Source organism: Salvia hispanica, chromosome 4 (assembly GCF_023119035.1).
Source record: "Salvia hispanica cultivar TCC Black 2014 chromosome 4, UniMelb_Shisp_WGS_1.0, whole genome shotgun sequence".
Lineage (NCBI taxonomy): Eukaryota > Viridiplantae > Streptophyta > Magnoliopsida > Lamiales > Lamiaceae > Salvia > Salvia hispanica.
In genome coordinates this window covers 36,897,119-36,913,441 of record NC_062968.1, presented here as the reverse complement: position 1 = coordinate 36,913,441, position 16,323 = coordinate 36,897,119, and the positions used below count along the sequence as shown (strand labels likewise).

General features: G+C 34.8%; 2 protein-coding genes across 2 annotated transcripts; one reads left to right on the top strand and one right to left on the bottom strand.

Moving 5' to 3' along the window:
* The first annotated feature begins 6,423 nt into the window (after positions 1 to 6,423).
* On the top strand, positions 6,424 to 11,098 carry LOC125223808 (E3 ubiquitin-protein ligase RFWD3-like). The gene is made up of 13 exons (XM_048127102.1): positions 6,424 to 6,958; positions 7,050 to 7,122; positions 7,201 to 7,290; positions 7,376 to 7,420; positions 7,987 to 8,067; positions 8,265 to 8,349; positions 8,459 to 8,514; positions 8,954 to 9,064; positions 9,263 to 9,399; positions 9,489 to 9,528; positions 9,892 to 9,954; positions 10,029 to 10,222; positions 10,459 to 11,098. The coding sequence occupies exons 1-13, from the start codon at positions 6,576 to 6,578 to the stop codon at positions 10,946 to 10,948; spliced, it is 1,848 nt and encodes a 615-aa protein (XP_047983059.1). The 5' UTR covers positions 6,424 to 6,575; the 3' UTR covers positions 10,949 to 11,098.
* A 3,370-nt stretch (positions 11,099 to 14,468) lies between these two features.
* Positions 14,469 to 16,115, bottom strand: LOC125219984 (probable xyloglucan endotransglucosylase/hydrolase protein 32). Its single transcript, XM_048122081.1, has 4 exons — positions 15,877 to 16,115; positions 15,700 to 15,800; positions 15,323 to 15,540; positions 14,469 to 15,002 (listed from the first exon to the last, which is right to left on the bottom strand). Exons 1-4 carry the CDS (start codon positions 16,085 to 16,087, stop codon positions 14,636 to 14,638), a joined length of 897 nt encoding a protein of 298 aa, XP_047978038.1. The 5' UTR covers positions 16,088 to 16,115; the 3' UTR covers positions 14,469 to 14,635.
* Between the last annotated feature and the right edge of the window lie 208 nt (positions 16,116 to 16,323).

The following is a 16,323-nucleotide window of genomic DNA, read 5'->3' as shown; positions in this document are numbered from 1 at the left end:
AACAAATCTTATCTATTATCCAAAACTTCAATTCTTTTCCATTTAGTGTGAACAGGGTTGGCCTCTCATTAATTGGCAGGCTTCAAGGAATTAATTAGTGGAAGGTGAACAACCATAATTGGCATAATTGGGCCAAGAATTTCCTAAGCCCTAAGTTGAGTCATTATATTTTTGGCAGTAAACAAAAATTTAATCATTCTTACTTTATTCATTCTCTTATTTTAATAATCCCCCTGTCCGCGAATAGGAGTCTCGTTTTTCCATTTTAGTCCGTGTGCGAATAGGAGTCCCGGTTCACTTTTACCATAAATGGTAATAGGGTTTCATATTCCACTAACTCATTTCACTCACATTTCATTTAAAACTTATATATACAAGTGAGACTTATATTCCACTAATTTTTTTCCACCCACTTTTCTTAACATTTTTTAAAACTCGTGCCGCCAAGAAATGAGACTCCTTATGGAGGATGGAGGGAGTATGTCTTTATCTCTCCTATTGTATTTTATCGTCATTTAACTTATTTAACATAGTTTCTTAATTTATGTCTCCAAAAAAAATTCATCAACTTAGTTGGGACGAAGGGACTATCAAATTATTATGCACCAAAAATAAAAATTAAAAAAAAATTATTAAAATTAACTCATAAATAGTTATTAAAATATTTTGGATGTCTGATAAAAAACTACAAACACATATAACCAAGAACATATATTGTTCAATAATGACTCTAGAAATTGTTGGGATTGGCGCAACGGAAATTGCAAATTAAATAAATCCACAAAAGAATCTATTTAGGAGATTATGTGGATCGATTCAATTTCATGCTTAAACATGTAGAAACATATTATTGTGCAATTAATCACATAATTTAAAATTAAATTATGATGTATACTTACAATTTTGATTCTCCAAATAATCGAAGTGACTTTCTACTTCTCCACGTGTAGATCTTCAAGCTTGATTGTGATTGCAAGACCAATGATCTTCTAACCTAAGACTCAACTCTATAGATCTAAATTCCTTGTGGGAGGAATCTCTTAGAAATTATAAGGATCTTAAAGGAGAAGACAAGAAAAATCAATTGCACAGAAAGTGGAATTTTCGAGTTCCCTATGAGAAAGAGGGGGCCGAAAATTCTAGTGTGTAGACTAGGATTTCACTTCTTGTAAATGGTGTATTTGTCTCCTCTCCCTTCATCCTTATTTATAGAGTTTATAATGGGTTAGGTGTCACGACCCAATTTTGCTAAGTATAAGTAAGCTCATTGGGTTATGACTTGGGATGGAATAGAAGGACAATATTTGGATAAAAAGGATTCTCACAAACAATACTCACTTAATCAACGCTCGATTATGCAAAATTGAGTTAAGGTTCTTACAACACGACATAGCACACATCAGAGTTTCTTTAGAAATAGGGATCTCAATTTATGGAATAAAACAACGGAAGCGACTGGAACGCGGTTACATGTATGAAGACATAATCCTCCGAGAGTAGTACACACTAGTAGGGTAGATTTCTTTATTCGGCACACAGTAGTAGGATAAGATACTTGATACAACACATATTAGTAGGATAAGATAGTTGATTCAGCACACTCCACTCCATCATAGTTCAACCTGCACATTTAGAAATACATGCAGGGCTGAGTACAGGGGTACTCAATGCACACGTTGCCGAAATCTACAATATATATAAAAACAAATATTGCCAAGCCATCATACAAATAATACTCGAGGTTTTTTTTTTTTCTGAAAAAGACCCAAGCTTACTAAATTCTTTTACTTTAAAAAGTTGACTGATCAGTCTTAGTTCCTTCTGTAATCCGCCATATCTGAACTTTCCTTCTTGTGCCGGAAAAGTGGCCACTTTCCACGAGCACAGGACCGACCAAACCTCTCGATGACACACGGTCCACATGTACACTAGTCCGAGTAGGGACTCTCCCCTTGCTGGAACCCGAATTCGATTTCTTACTTTACTTGGCATAGCACATTAAGTATAACCAAACAGATAGGCATCATACATAAAACAAAACATTTAAGGCATGACAACATTATTTTCATAATTAATCGTCATAAAACAATACTTTATATTTTATCCATTGTAGGATAGGAAAGTGCACCTCGTACGCTTCTTACTCCGTATGACAATATTAACTCACTTGGAGTTAAATTCCTTGCGATAGACCTTGTCCAATAAAAGATGGAGTAATAAACTATTTAGCTTCAAGGAAATAACAATAGCGGATGATATGCTCTTAAGATATGTATCCTCTTTTCCTTCTCACTTTCATAAACTCATTTACTTTAATTAAATTCGAAGATTTAATTATTGGTATTAATTAATCGAGAGATTAATTAATTTAATACATTTGATGATTTACTTGAGAAAAAAAAACATACAAACTAACTTACTTAAATTAATTCAAGAGAATTTATTCTCAAGCAATTAATTTAATCATAATTAATAAATTCCAAATAAGAACTAATTAAATTTAGTCCTAACACTCTAAAAATTCAACTCATTAAGTACTTAGAAATGTTACCCATAAAGTTATGGCCCGGACCAATTTGATATTTGAAAGGCAAAGTCAAAGGAGCAAAATCATTAGTTCAAGTACATACTAAGTCAAACTAGGCTCCATATACGTGACTTCTTTCTATTATCATTTCTCTCTATTATCTTTTTCTAACTCTCTCTCTCTCTTCATGATCGGGAGTCCAAACAATATCCGATCGTCCCGAATTTAACCAAAGTTAGAAGCCTCATAAAGCATCATTCTAACCGAAGGAGATCAAATTTTAACGGTTAGATTTTCTAGAAATAATTTCGGAAGTGGCTGTCGGTTTCTACATTACCAGCGTTGGTTTTGTACACGATCGGAGGTTCAAACATTGTACGATCGTTCTAAAATTTTAAAGGAAGGTAAACAACTCTCCTAACTTCACTTTGACCGAAGGGAATTTCATTTGAACAGCTAGATTTTTCGTTATAAATTTCCGAAGGTGCTGGTCTTTCAAAGAGAAAATATTTAGGAGTTTTTCCTACTTTTTATATGATTCCAAGACTTTACACAAGTAGTACGTAACTTAGGCTCAGCATAAAAATAAATGAATTTGCACATGAATTTGAAGATTGATTATCTAGGAGCATGCTTGGTTGTGATTATATGTTCTATATGAATTCAAGTTAACATGACATGCTTATAACAACTTGAAAAGATTTAACTCGTGGTTTGATAATCATCACCTCGAAAAGATGATAAGAGATTTTTATGATGAGACTTGAAACTCTCCTCCTTAAAGAAAGCTTGAAAACTTGGTGTTGGAAGGTTGGAAAGTTTTCCGTCTACTTGCTCGAAAATAAAAGTTTGGAGGTGAAAGAAAATTTTTGGGTAGGCGTTGGTAATCAGGGACGAATGTACATGTATTGGAAGAGGGGCAATTGCCCCACCTCATGTTTTCCATCCCATGTATTTATATACCTATTTTAAGTTAATTTCTTTTAATCTTCTACTAAATGCCCCTCCTAAAAAGTGTAAAATTCCTTCATATGTAAATTTTCCCCCTATCCTACAAATTCCTGGCTCCGCCCCTGTTGGTAATGGAAGCTGATACCTTCCTTTATACTCTAACTCTCTACACAAGTTATGACTACACATTTTTCTCGGTTAATTATCCCAACATCATCATTGTTTTCTTTAATTTCATCACGTTTGCAGAAGTAGAATTAAGGGGAGTGTTTGATGGCGAAGCTCCCGGGATGGTGCAGGAGGTAAAGAAAGTCAAGTCTAAGTACTATTCCTCTCTTCCTCACTTCCTATTCTTTTGCCCATAGGTAGATATATATATTTTACTCCCTCCGTTCCACAGTAACAGAGGCGTTTCGTTTTGAGCACTCATTTTGAAAAAATAATAATAAATAGTTAAAGTGGTGAAAAAGTAAAGTAAGAGAGAGAATATTGTAGATAAGACTCTTCACTACATTATTCTCTCTCTTACTTTACTCTCTCTCCACTTTAACTATTTATTATCATTTTTTCAAAACAAGAGCTCAAAACGAAACGCCTCTATTACTGTGAAACGGAGGGAGTACTAATTACCTTGGTCATTTTCTCGTGTAGGAGGTTTTTTTTTTTTTTTTTTTTTTTTTTTTTTTTTTTTTTTTTTTTTTTTTTTTTTTTTTTTTTTTTTTTTTTTTTTTTTTTCTGAAATGGAAGCGGGATTTACTAATCGCTTGCGATGTCGGACTTTCTTTTATTGTTGTAAACATTCAAATACTACTTGTTATTTTACGCATCTAGATTAGTGCATCAATTATGTGATTAGAACGGGGTATCACATTAGGTTAGGGATCTATAGGGTTTGGATTGAGCCTCCCCAATTGGACCTTCTTTACTAATTAAATTATAACCCATAATTTAATATAAGGCCAATGAAATATTTCTTGTGTCATTATCGAAGAAATACTGACCGCCCATCCAATCCCTGATTACAAGCAATCCGGGTTAACCTCTTTAATATATTATTTCATGTGTCTAAGACTTTCTATATCCATTAATTAATTTGTAGTCTGCTATGTACTTTAAATTAATTAATATCTTTATATTTCCAAGAGTTTATCTAGTACGAGATGTATATTAAAATAATATACTTCACTTTTCTAATTATTCTTGTATGAAATCCAAACCGACCGGGTTTCCGAATAATAGAACTTCTCTTGAACACCTCTTGGGGATATAGTCAAACCACGCAGGCACACGATTCAATGTGATAATAGAACACACCATACTAGTTATTAATTACTACTACCTAAGATATCAGGAATATTGAGTTGCGAAAAACCCTCACCTACTGATAAGTCAAAGCAGCGCATGATTAAATAACGTGTGTCCTATATTATCACAAGGATTAAGAAATATTAAATCTCCAAGGCATCGTCTTTCAGTAGATAGCAAATAAAGACGATGTTTAAACTTTAGATCCATTCAATGATATACCACACCAGTGTCACTAGTCATTCTCAAGGTAAAGACGACTTTCGGATGGATACTGCAACCTTTCGCGATAGGTAGCCAACGCCTATCTAGGTTGTGAAAAAGTTTTACTTCTACAAGGTTCCGACAGGGCCACCTACTGTGATGACCTGTTCCACAACCCAGCCTTCAATGTAGAAGACTTAGACTGATTTTACTTTACGGCGTTTTAATTATATAATTATAATTAAAGATGGTCAATACCCATTAAAGTAAAATACACAGCATGAAGAAAATATTTATTTTTCTCATTAAATAAGGAGAGTTTACAGTATACAAGCCATTTATCAAATTGATAATAAACTCGAAAAATGCTTTTTAGTATATATGTTCCAATAGAAATAGCATTATACTCCATCCATTCCTGAAAAGTATGACCATTTGGTTCAGTGCAAATTTTAATGCATATTTGGTAAAGTAAGAGAGAGATAGAAAGAAATAGTAAATAAAGTATTGTTAGTAGATAATGGTCCTACCTCATTAAAGAGAAAAAAAGTTTCCAAAATTAGAAAGTTCATACTTTCCAGAAACGGATTAAAAAGAAAATGGTTCATACTTTTCAGGAATAGAGAAAGTATAAGTGCCCACAGCGAAAGATGGAGTATCTTTAAAAAAAATAATCTAACATGAGCAAGAGATTAACCTTAACTTTTGTTAATTGTCATGGCATACAACACAACCAAAAAACATGTCGACGATGAAATTTGAATGACAACATTGGATCATAATTTATTAATGACATCCGAGGAATCAACATTTTATGATCTTGATTATCACATCTCAAGACTTTGTCTTATACAACATGATCACCTAAATTTATAATGACCAATCTGTGCCACTACACAATTCATTAGCATGCCAAGTTCATAAACAAAAGCACAACGAACTTTAACTACTAAAGAAGTTATAAAAGGATGCAGATCATTGATCACTTTCACCTCCATCGTAGAACCGCTCACTGCTTAGGGTGTGAACGGATGCAAAGATTGACTAGTAGATTTCGCCAGCAGTTGCAATTTGCAATTTGCCGACCAGTAGAAACTGGGCAGCAATTTGCAATTTTCAAAGGTGGAAGGACAAGACCGTGGTTTATCAATAAATGAGGGCTTTGTTGACAGTTTCTAGTATTCCAGAGACTGAACCTGAATTTACTAGAAATTGGTTAACTTGAATAAGATTCAGTAGATGTTGGGGTCTATTTTTGCAATGAAATAGTAATTCAGGGATGAAAGAGCAAAAACCTCAAACTAGTTATTTTTTTATTTTTATTTTATATTATTTTATTAAATTAAAAAACAATGATAAAGCAGATTTTTAATCCCAAACTATAAATAAGTTTATTCTGTTTTTCAATTTTTCCACATTCTGAAATAGGAGAAAAGTTTCCCGCTTTATTGTTCCCTTCTATCGGTTTCATTTCAATGAGGACGCCACAATTCTCAAACCCTAACTCCATTACTCCAACTCCCCTTAGCTATAGCTCAGCCTAAATTGTTCGAAGATTATTAGTATTGATCCTGACTACATACATTACATGGAGGCAATGGCAGGCCACGCAATTGAAATGCTAACAACATCCGATCGCGATGACGAGGAGCGGGATGGAGATGACGTGGCCGGAATTACCATTACGACGCCGGCTCACTTGATCAACGACAATCATGGGAACGAATTTGTGATTGTTGACGATACGCCCTCTGAGGATGGCGGTGATGATGCTGCCGAGCCTGAACGTGAATGCAGCAGTCCGGAGAAGGGCGTCAGTTGCAATAAAGGGGTTTCGACGGCGTTGGTAAAGGGTGATGGTGATGGTGATGATGATGGATTGTTGGGAGAGTTCAATAGGGGCGAAATTGATGGCCTCTTTTGCCCCATTTGCCTTGAGGCTTGGACCTCTGGTGGAGACCACCATGCCTGGTAATTACTAGTTGTTATTGTTGATCTCATCTTTAATTGTAAAAAGCGAATTTTCTTGTTCACCTTTATGTTCATCTTGCTGAGTATGTAGTTGTTTGCCATGTGGGCACATATATGGGTTATCGTGCATCAAGAAATGGTTGTGTCGTCAAGGCTCGCACAAGGTGCTTTCAGTTTCGTTTGCATACATCAACATATTCATACTCTAAATTCTTTGCTGATTGTGTATTTCTGTGTTGTAGTGTCCGCATTGTAAAAAGAAATGCAGGATAAAGGACATTAGGCTTCTTTATGCAACTCGGCTTGTTGCTATTGATGGACATCTTCAAAAGGTGCAATTTACAGAAAAAAAATTTATTGTTATATTTGGGGTTGGTTGATTTTGGTTGTGACTTGTCTTTTATTCAATCTCCGCAGAGAGCACAATCATTTGAAGCTAAATGTTCGTCCCTTGAGAAAAAGGTGAGAAAGGAAATTGAAGAAACAGTCTTCATAAACCACTTCACACTCTACTTGAAATTTTACTTTTATAACAAAATGCTCTTCAAAACCAGCAACCTTGGATTCCTGCTTATTTTTTGCTGCTACTAGTACCTTAATATACTGCTAAATTAATTTATGTTGAAGAGTATTCTTCACTAATGCTTGCGGACCAGTTAAAGAAAAATTCTGTTTTTGTGACATTGGGGCAATATTTTGTTTAGTTCATTGTTTGTGTTAGACTCATTTAATGTTGTCGTTAGATGTATTAATTATGTATATGGTGGTTATTGAACAGAAAATCCAACTGTAAATCAACTTTGAGCCATGGCTTTTAGACTTTGAGTATTTGTTGTCACTGATGCATTAGCCTAACTGATGTCACCCTTGTAAAACTCAGCATTAATACACATCTATGTTCCATATTGTGCAGACTCATGGTTATCTAAGAGGAGTTCAACTATATGGAATTTATTTGTTTGGAAAATTGGCAGTTTGTCCTAATACTAATTATATAATGCTCCTTACCTGTCCTCAAAACTTTGTAGAGTGCTGACTGGGGCAAAAAGGAAATAGAATGGAAGAAGAGAGAAGCTGATCTGCGCAAGGAAGTGCAATATCTCAAAGAGGTGTGTACATGCATATGTTATTAGCACTATTTTGTTGTATTCACACCAGGTTCGGTTATAGGATGCTGAAACAAACATTTACACGGATTGCTTGTTATGGGACCTTTTACTACATTAGCTTTTGTTATCACTTTGCTTCTGTCCAAGCATTAGTAGCATTACTGACGTTTTGTACTTGTGAAATTATGGTCTTCTAGAGGACTTCTGACTTAGAGGATCTTTTGGAAGATATGGAACGCAGGGCATCTGGGTCATCTGCATCAAATTCGAATTATCCAAGAGGTTTGATTGGTTGTAGCTTTACATCATATAGTTTGGTTGTTAGATAATTAATCTATCTGTTTTAGGTTCCTATTCCTGTATCAATCATCTTTCTGATTTTTACCTGCAGGAGTTGATTCCATCCCTAGTTTCCACAGTGGAGGATCTCATAAATTTGAAATGCAGGTTTAATTCTTGATTGAATGATATGGTTTTGCAATTTAGTCTAAATTTGATGGGGGAGAACATGTCTAACTTATGCTCTAAAATGCGATGAACTTCAGTGTCTTTTACGTTTCAACTTATTGGTTTCACATCGATGTGCATTGAAGACATTTATATGTTATGAGAGAAGTATCAAATTGTAATGCTTGATGTATATGACCTGAAGACAAATCACTGTAATATCAAAGTCCAATGCAGAAGCTAATTGGGGACAAATATTTGATTATATTTTCTAATGTCAACAGATAGAAAAATGATTGGAGACAAATCACTGTAATATCTTTATGTTCTTTATTATTACCTCCTCTATGGTTTTTGTAAAGATTTAACTTTACCACTCAGCCTAGCAACACTAAATGCATTTATTAATTTTGGAATAATTGTCTGTTGATACTTTCAGATGGACATTCAGATACAAGGTGCCCGCCTCTTTGGTGTAGATTCTTCCAATAAAATTTTAGTATTTGCTCGAAGGCTTTCAGGAATGGGGGGAGGCAATGTGCTGACCAAAGTAAAGTTGCTTTCATGGTCTTCTGGATAATGAATATGTACTCTTAAATGTTTTGTCTACCGATTATGATGCTTTCCTATGTGAACATACTACACTATAGGTAGTTTGTGATGCTTTTCAGTTTTCACATTAACTGGATGTATCAGTATCTTATGCTCGGTTAGTATATCTGTGTAACTCAGTTTTGGGTTTTAATAGGTGAGCTTGATTTTTGACCACGAAAGGGAGGACATTCATCTTGCTGAGAACACCAAAGCTGTTAAGGATCTAAAGGTTTCCCCTCATGGTGGACTTGTGCTGTTAGCATCCCTAGGAAAGAAACTATCAGTTCTTAGGTATATTCATATTCCTCTATGAGATCATATTTAGTGATTCTTAGAAGTGGTCATCACTGATTATGTTTCTTTTTGTATTGATGTTTCAGCACACAAAGCAACAACACTGTTATTACGTATGATCTACCGGTAACTCACTTTTCCTATGAGTCAGATTCAAGTCCTGATGCTTCTTGGATGTCTGATATCCGTGTAGCATGTTTTCATTTATTTATTTCTTGTGGTAAATATAGCTTTGATGATCAAGTAAGACAATAATATCAAATTAGTATTAGGCCAGGATGAAATGAGTAAAAATTTTAAATCATCTAAAGTATCCTTTCTGCGGGAGCCTGCTATTGGGTGCACTATTTTTATTGAAGCCTCAAAGCCTCAGATATGATAAAATTATTTTTATTATTTGCTTACTTTGTCTAAAGATTATATAATAGGAGTATTCTTTATGTATTTGTTAAGTTTGTGGATTTAAATTTGATGTGTTTATATCTTCAGGCTTCTGCCTGGTCATGCTCTTGGGATATTTGCAACTCACATTATTTTTACGCAGGCTTGCAGGTACTGCTACATCTGTCTTGATTACTTTATAACATTAGTTTGTGGTCTAATATGTAACTATAAAATTGCTGCAGAATGGCACAGTTTTACAGTTTGACATGCGTCAGACTGCGAAACATGTGGGATCCTTAACTGGATTGTCAGACAAGTTAGTTCATACAATACATTCTCTTCAGTCCGATTCATCTTGCGGTTCTGGTGGCAGAAGTATCCTAACTGCATCCGCACTTGGCTTATGCCAATTGAACTTTGGTGGGAGTGAAGAAGGGTATGCTTTCTGAGCTTTTGTCTTTATTAGTGATTATGACATAACAAAATGCAGTTTGGGAGAAAAAAGAGTTTGTTATGAAGATTAACAAGGTGTAATATACTTTATCAGCTTAACTGTACAATGTGGATACATATTTGCTCGGTTTTACTCTTCCTTGGCAGCCAAAAAACCTTTATCTGAAAATGAATAAATTTTGCTTGTATGGATCCACTAACCCCTTATCTTGGTTCCAGATCTTATCTGATTCCTGAATCAGATAAGCAAGGAGTTTGTGTATCTCTTGCTGGTTCCAACTACAGTGATTATATCACGGCCTCATTTCGTCCAAAAATCGAGGTACCTTGGGAGATGGGAGTTTCTCAACCGGTGCTTAATGCAGCGGGGCAAGCAACAATGGGAAATCATATCGTGTACACAAAAATGGGTGCAGCATACCAAAAGGTGGGAGCAAGCTATGGCAATGTGAGTGATATCAGAATGCCGATTAGATGTGCAATTGTGGACAGGGTTTACCAGAATCCTGTTTTTGCTTGTGTGGATGAACTGAGGTCTGAAGTTGTAATTCAAGAGTTACCATCTCTAATGGTTTTGGAGCGTCTTAAACCACAAGATACCCCTATTTATGATGTCAAGTATAGCAGCATATCAAGTTCCGGACTAATTGGCTGCTTGAGTGACAACTCCTTTCGCCTATATTCTGCCCGCCTCCTCATCAACCCTTAGATTTTTTGTGATCTTATTTTTATTTTAAATACTAAGGTTCTGTAAATGTATGAGGATTTATGATGTTAGCCTTATTACTCAAGTATTCAGTCACTTAGGAAAGTTGACAAACTGAACCAATGTTAAAGATTTTACTATGATTTATGATAACACTACTTCTCAATGATTTCAAATAAAATTTTAGTAGTCCGGACATGTTGATAGGTTGTGTATGTGTATCTAGTTACAAATATTACAAAACTCGCTCTCCCAAAGTTCATAGCAATTTCATATAACTATCGCTCTCTACTTCCAATATTTGCACTCCCAAAGTTCTTGCTAGCTCTAATCCATGAAAAATGCACCAAACCTCAGCAAGCAAAATAGAATAAATCTCGATAATGGCCACAAATTTGTCTCCAATTACTTGCATCATTTGTAATCAGTCCTCCGCCATAGGCACGGTCAGATGTCTACTCTGGGGAAGCATCCATATACAACTTTAGAATCCTAGTAAAGGTGGCCTCCAACCGACTAAAATTGCACTTCGTGATCACCCCTTCACTACCAGGAGCCGCCAACCTAACATCATGAATATTCCTAGCCGTGATAATGGTTGGTCCTCCCTCTCTCTCTCTCTCTGAGTTATGGTTGGTCCTGAAATAGACTTCCAGTTTTAGCAATATTGGTTGGTCCTGAAAAACACCAATCTTAGCAAATAATTTTGCTGTCACAAAGAGTGGTATCAATTCCGCAACAAAAACTAGTTAACTTTTTATCAATTTTCCTTTTTGGCACCTAATTTAATAATTAAATATCATGGAGCGTCATATGGAGTACTTTTTTCAGACAATAATTATTGAAAAGTTTATTTGCATTATTGGATCAGCAAAGACATAAATAGTTACTCGTCCAAAAGTATGATGGGCTGCTAGAATGATTTCTTCTTGTCAGTTTTTGAGCATGAGAAACTGCATGCTCTAGGCTCCGCAAGGGGCGAGGCCTAAGTTTTACATAAATAATTACCTTCAAGTCTAAAGAAAAAAAAAAAAAAAATTCAGCGGCAAACTACAAGTTATAAGCAAAGGTATCAGTACCAAGTTGATTACCCACAAGCAAAAAAACAAACAAAAAAACAACTCACAACAATGTGAGGGATAATACATCAATGGAAATCAACACCAAAGACTAGTCAAACACAACATTAGAAGGCACCTGTAAAAATAATAATCCACCCACGTTGCGAGCTGGATCATCACATTTGTAGAAGCATTGAGCTGGCTGGAACCTGATGTCGTAAAAATTTTAATCATATGCCCTGACGAGAAAGGAAATTCCAACCAACAACCTCTCATCAGAATTCCGAAACACCTGCAGAATAGTCATTTCTTCTCAAACTCCCAATTGAAATGAAGTTATGGAATGCAACCACATTGTGGATGTCTGGTACATGATCATATGAGAGTCATATGACAATAATATAATTATATTAGGGAATTGGGTCATTTTTCATTTTTTGTTAGTAGTACTAGTATAATATTATATCATCAATTTTAGTCGTCAAAATATTTTCCATTACATTGTCAATTTTAATGATTACGACGAAGCGACATACAACAAATTAATTTATAGTACAATATTGAACAAACATAAATTTTACTATAGTTTTGAATAAAATTATATATATATATTTTTTTTATCTCAGAAAAGAAGTACCATTCTAAATTTATAAATCATCCACAAAATGTAATCAGATTATTATAACTATATTATATTAATATATATACTACGTACTTCCCCTGTCCGACAAGAATATGCACTTTTGGTTTGACACGAGTTTTAATGCACAATTGATAAAGTAAGAGAGAAGTAGAATGAAAAAGTAATTAAAGTATTGTGAGTGGAAAATGAGTCTCACCTTATTAGAAATAAAGAAGTTTTCAAATTTAGAAAGTGCATATTCTTGGAAGACGACTAAAAATGAAAGATTGCATATTCTTGTGGGACAGAGTGAATATCATATTAGTGGTTTAGATCCAACTCCACACATTATTAATATTTTCAAATTATAATATCCTTATTAAAATACAATCAAATTGGGATCTGTGGCTCAGACGAAAAGTGAGGGAATGAATAGATTCGTCACTACCTATCTGAAAATAGGAAAAAAAAAAAAAGAAAAAAAGAAGAAAACAAGATGCAGAAAAAACTAAATAAAGTGACTATAATTGGAAGAAGACGAAGAAGAATGTAGAAAATAAATAAAGTGACAATAATTGGCGATAATGGGATTCCCTAATTATATACTATGTCTGTCTCGTGAAGGCGAAGGCTTACCGATTTATGTTTGATTAACAATTGTCATTCAATTCTCTAAATGAATTGTCATTTGATAATTAATTTTCAACTAACTAATTATGATACAAAGACAAATAAAACCCAACGATTAGATGCCTCACAAGTCTAAAACAGTACATAGGCCAAACTGAAAATAGTTAAAATTAAATATACTAACGTGTACGTTTTTCCTTTTTATTTCAATTATTGAGTAAATTTAAATGGCTGATTGCATACAATTTATATTTACGCTACTCCAATTTCAAATTGTAATTAGTAAGAAACATTATCCAGCATAGATTTGTAAATTTAAGAAGAAATGACACTAATGATACTACTATATATACCACGTAAACTATAAAAAAATGCAACAAATTTGAAAATCAATTCATCAGTTGGAAATGGCACCCTAATTACACGAGCGGAGTGAAGAATACCAAATTATGTATACATGCATGGATTTATTTGGCATTCAACCCATAATTTTATTAAATCACGTATTTGATATTTAGAGATGGTGATGGTTGTTGTGGCAGCACCACCACCACCCCTACATATATCATATATGTGTCTATCAAATTGGCATTGATCACTTCCCTTCCACATCATGACATCAATGAGTATGTTTTTAAAATACTCTATATGTTAGTATATATATGCGGTTTATTGAATAATTATTTGGGAGTAGTATATGCATATACAGAAAATATGAAAAATAACGTTGATTTTAACTTTCCCCAGCAAGAAATATATATACAAACAAAAATTTGACATATAAGGAAGACAAACACTGAAAAAAAGATCTTGCTTTATTTGAGAATTGACAATTGAATATACTCAACTCGATGCGAAAATAGCGTATTATATAGTACCACTTGCCTCACTCATTTTCTTGTTATCGCATCTCACCTACTCTCGTATTGAATTTCAATGTTTTATCAAAATTAAATACATCAACAGGAACCCACAAGAAAATAATTACACAAAATATATAACCTCCTTCCACTACCAAATTTTCCCATGACGAAAAATTCTTACATGCTACGTATCTGCATTTATTGACGTTGTGGATACATGTGCAATTATTAAAGGCGTGGCTAACCAGTTTGATTAGACGATGTCGTTTAATTAATTAGTCGGAAGGTTTTGTTCACAAAGTATTTTTCGTCTGTCACATCATGTACATAATTTTCAAAATTCGAGATTATTATACAATAAAATTATAATATAATCAGCAAATTTTTCCTACTCTTGCAGTCTTTTTAGTTGCAAGAGGGGAGCTAGGAACACATCTCAAGAAATTCAAGAAAATCGAAATCAAGATAGATATCACAAGATCTGGTGTGCTTTAATAATAACAATTCAAATAAATTAACGGAAGCATTCTGGTGTGTGGGAATGGTCCCTTTTATAGTCCTTGCAATAGTCATATACCAAATAGTGACTTCGCACCCATTGCATAGCCCTGCCCTGTTGCCCCGTCAGACGGCCCGACCGGTACGGGGAGCCCGAGACAGGGCGACAACGGGGCGGGGAGTAGGCGGAGCAGCCGCTGGCCTTGAAATTTGTGAATTTTCCAACAAAAGGTTGGTAATGGTAATCGGCCTTATATTTTCCATCTTCTGTAGCCCATGATGATGCATCCCAAATCGACCCATAAACCCACATTGGCCTTAGTGGAAATGTTGCATCACTCTTTCTTGGATACCTCCTTATCGGCACATCATCCACAAAGAATCTGAAATTTAATTTCAATCAAATAATTACAAAGCGCAACGTTACAAAATAGATCACATCATATATCATTATGATATTGTCAATGTCCAAATGGACCTTAGGTATGTATATCTATCCTTGCAATTATTTGATTTAATAGTATTGAAGAATGTCGCATGGATCTTGTTATAGTAGTACTACTTTTTTCGATGCCAACACCTCATATTGTTATGGGCTAGCATTTATTATTAGATGGAAGAAGGTGTTGTCAATAAAGCATATTGAATAGAAAACGAGTCTCCCAATTTCTCCTGAAGCATAATAATTGAATTAGAGTCTTACGTGATCTCCTTAGGGGTCCATAAAATGGCATAATGATGAAAATTCTGTGTGGGATCAAACCATAAATGAAATTTCATCTCCCTCCCAACAATTCTTCCATCCCCACTTCCTCTCACATAAACATTTGTTTGAAGAGTGTATGGCTTCCCGAATGTTGTCCCGAGGAACTCGATGTCCACCTCATCATGGTATCCCGGATGCGCTTCACTATTGGATAGCTGCAAAATTAACATTCAGTTGACCTGATTCAATAAGATGTGTGTGTATTGGCTCAATGGTAGATTAATTAATGTCTGAGATTAAATGTCTAAGATTCGAGTCCATCTTGACGCAATAAGAAAGAAAAAAGTAGGATTAAAAAAAAACAAAAAGCTTACATAGAAAGCTGTAATAACTCCGGCTGTATAGCCAGATTGAAGCTTAATAGAGGCTCCAAAGTAGCCGGAGCGAAATGGTTTAACCGACTTGAACCCACTTCCTAGCATCCCAAAAGCAACAAGCTAGAAATAAGTAAGTGAGTTTAGGGTTAAGTAGTATGGGAGTTGGAGACGAACCGGTAGTTTTATCGAGCCAAATAGTGACACCATTATGATCCACGGTCTGGTGAGCCGGACCCCATAGATTCTTGTAACCTTGGTAGAAGGACATGGTGCGATAACGAGAGCTAGGATAGTAGCCCGGGGAGGGAGGCCATTCACCGGCATTGGCTACACTGGAAATGAACAAGAGAAGAAGAAGAAGAAGAAGAACAACTGCAGAAGCCATCTCTCTATACTTAGACGAGAGTGTTTAATGTGAGAGTATGGAGTGGATATAAATAATGGAAAAAGGGTGGGCCCAACCCATTTGTACGAGTAACTCAGACTATTATATAGGTCAACTTTTGTGGTGGTGAAGAATTACTCTCAAATATTTACAACAAATTCGAATTATATGAAGATGAATTGTGGTCTATTGCATGAGTATGACCCAATTATTCTAATTCCACAAAAAACTTAATC

Bases quoted from the DNA above. Each gene is read 5' to 3' on its own strand.
- LOC125223808 (XM_048127102.1), top strand. From the start codon at position 6,576: ATGGAGGCAATGGCAGGCCACGCAATTGAAATGCTAACAACATCCGAT. The intron at 7,123-7,200 runs GTGCTTTCAGTT...TCTGTGTTGTAG, and splicing joins GTCGTCAAGGCTCGCACAAG to TGTCCGCATTGTAAAAAGAA. The intron at 10,223-10,458 runs GTATGCTTTCTG...TCTTGGTTCCAG, and splicing joins TTTGGTGGGAGTGAAGAAGG to ATCTTATCTGATTCCTGAAT.
- LOC125219984 (XM_048122081.1), bottom strand. From the start codon at position 16,087: ATGGCTTCTGCAGTTGTTCTTCTTCTTCTTCTTCTTCTCTTGTTCATT. The intron at 15,801-15,876 runs GTTCGTCTCCAA...TTGGGATGCTAG, and splicing joins TTGGCTCGATAAAACTACCG to GAAGTGGGTTCAAGTCGGTT. The intron at 15,003-15,322 runs GTAAGACTCTAA...ATTAAATTTCAG, and splicing joins TGGACCCCTAAGGAGATCAC to ATTCTTTGTGGATGATGTGC.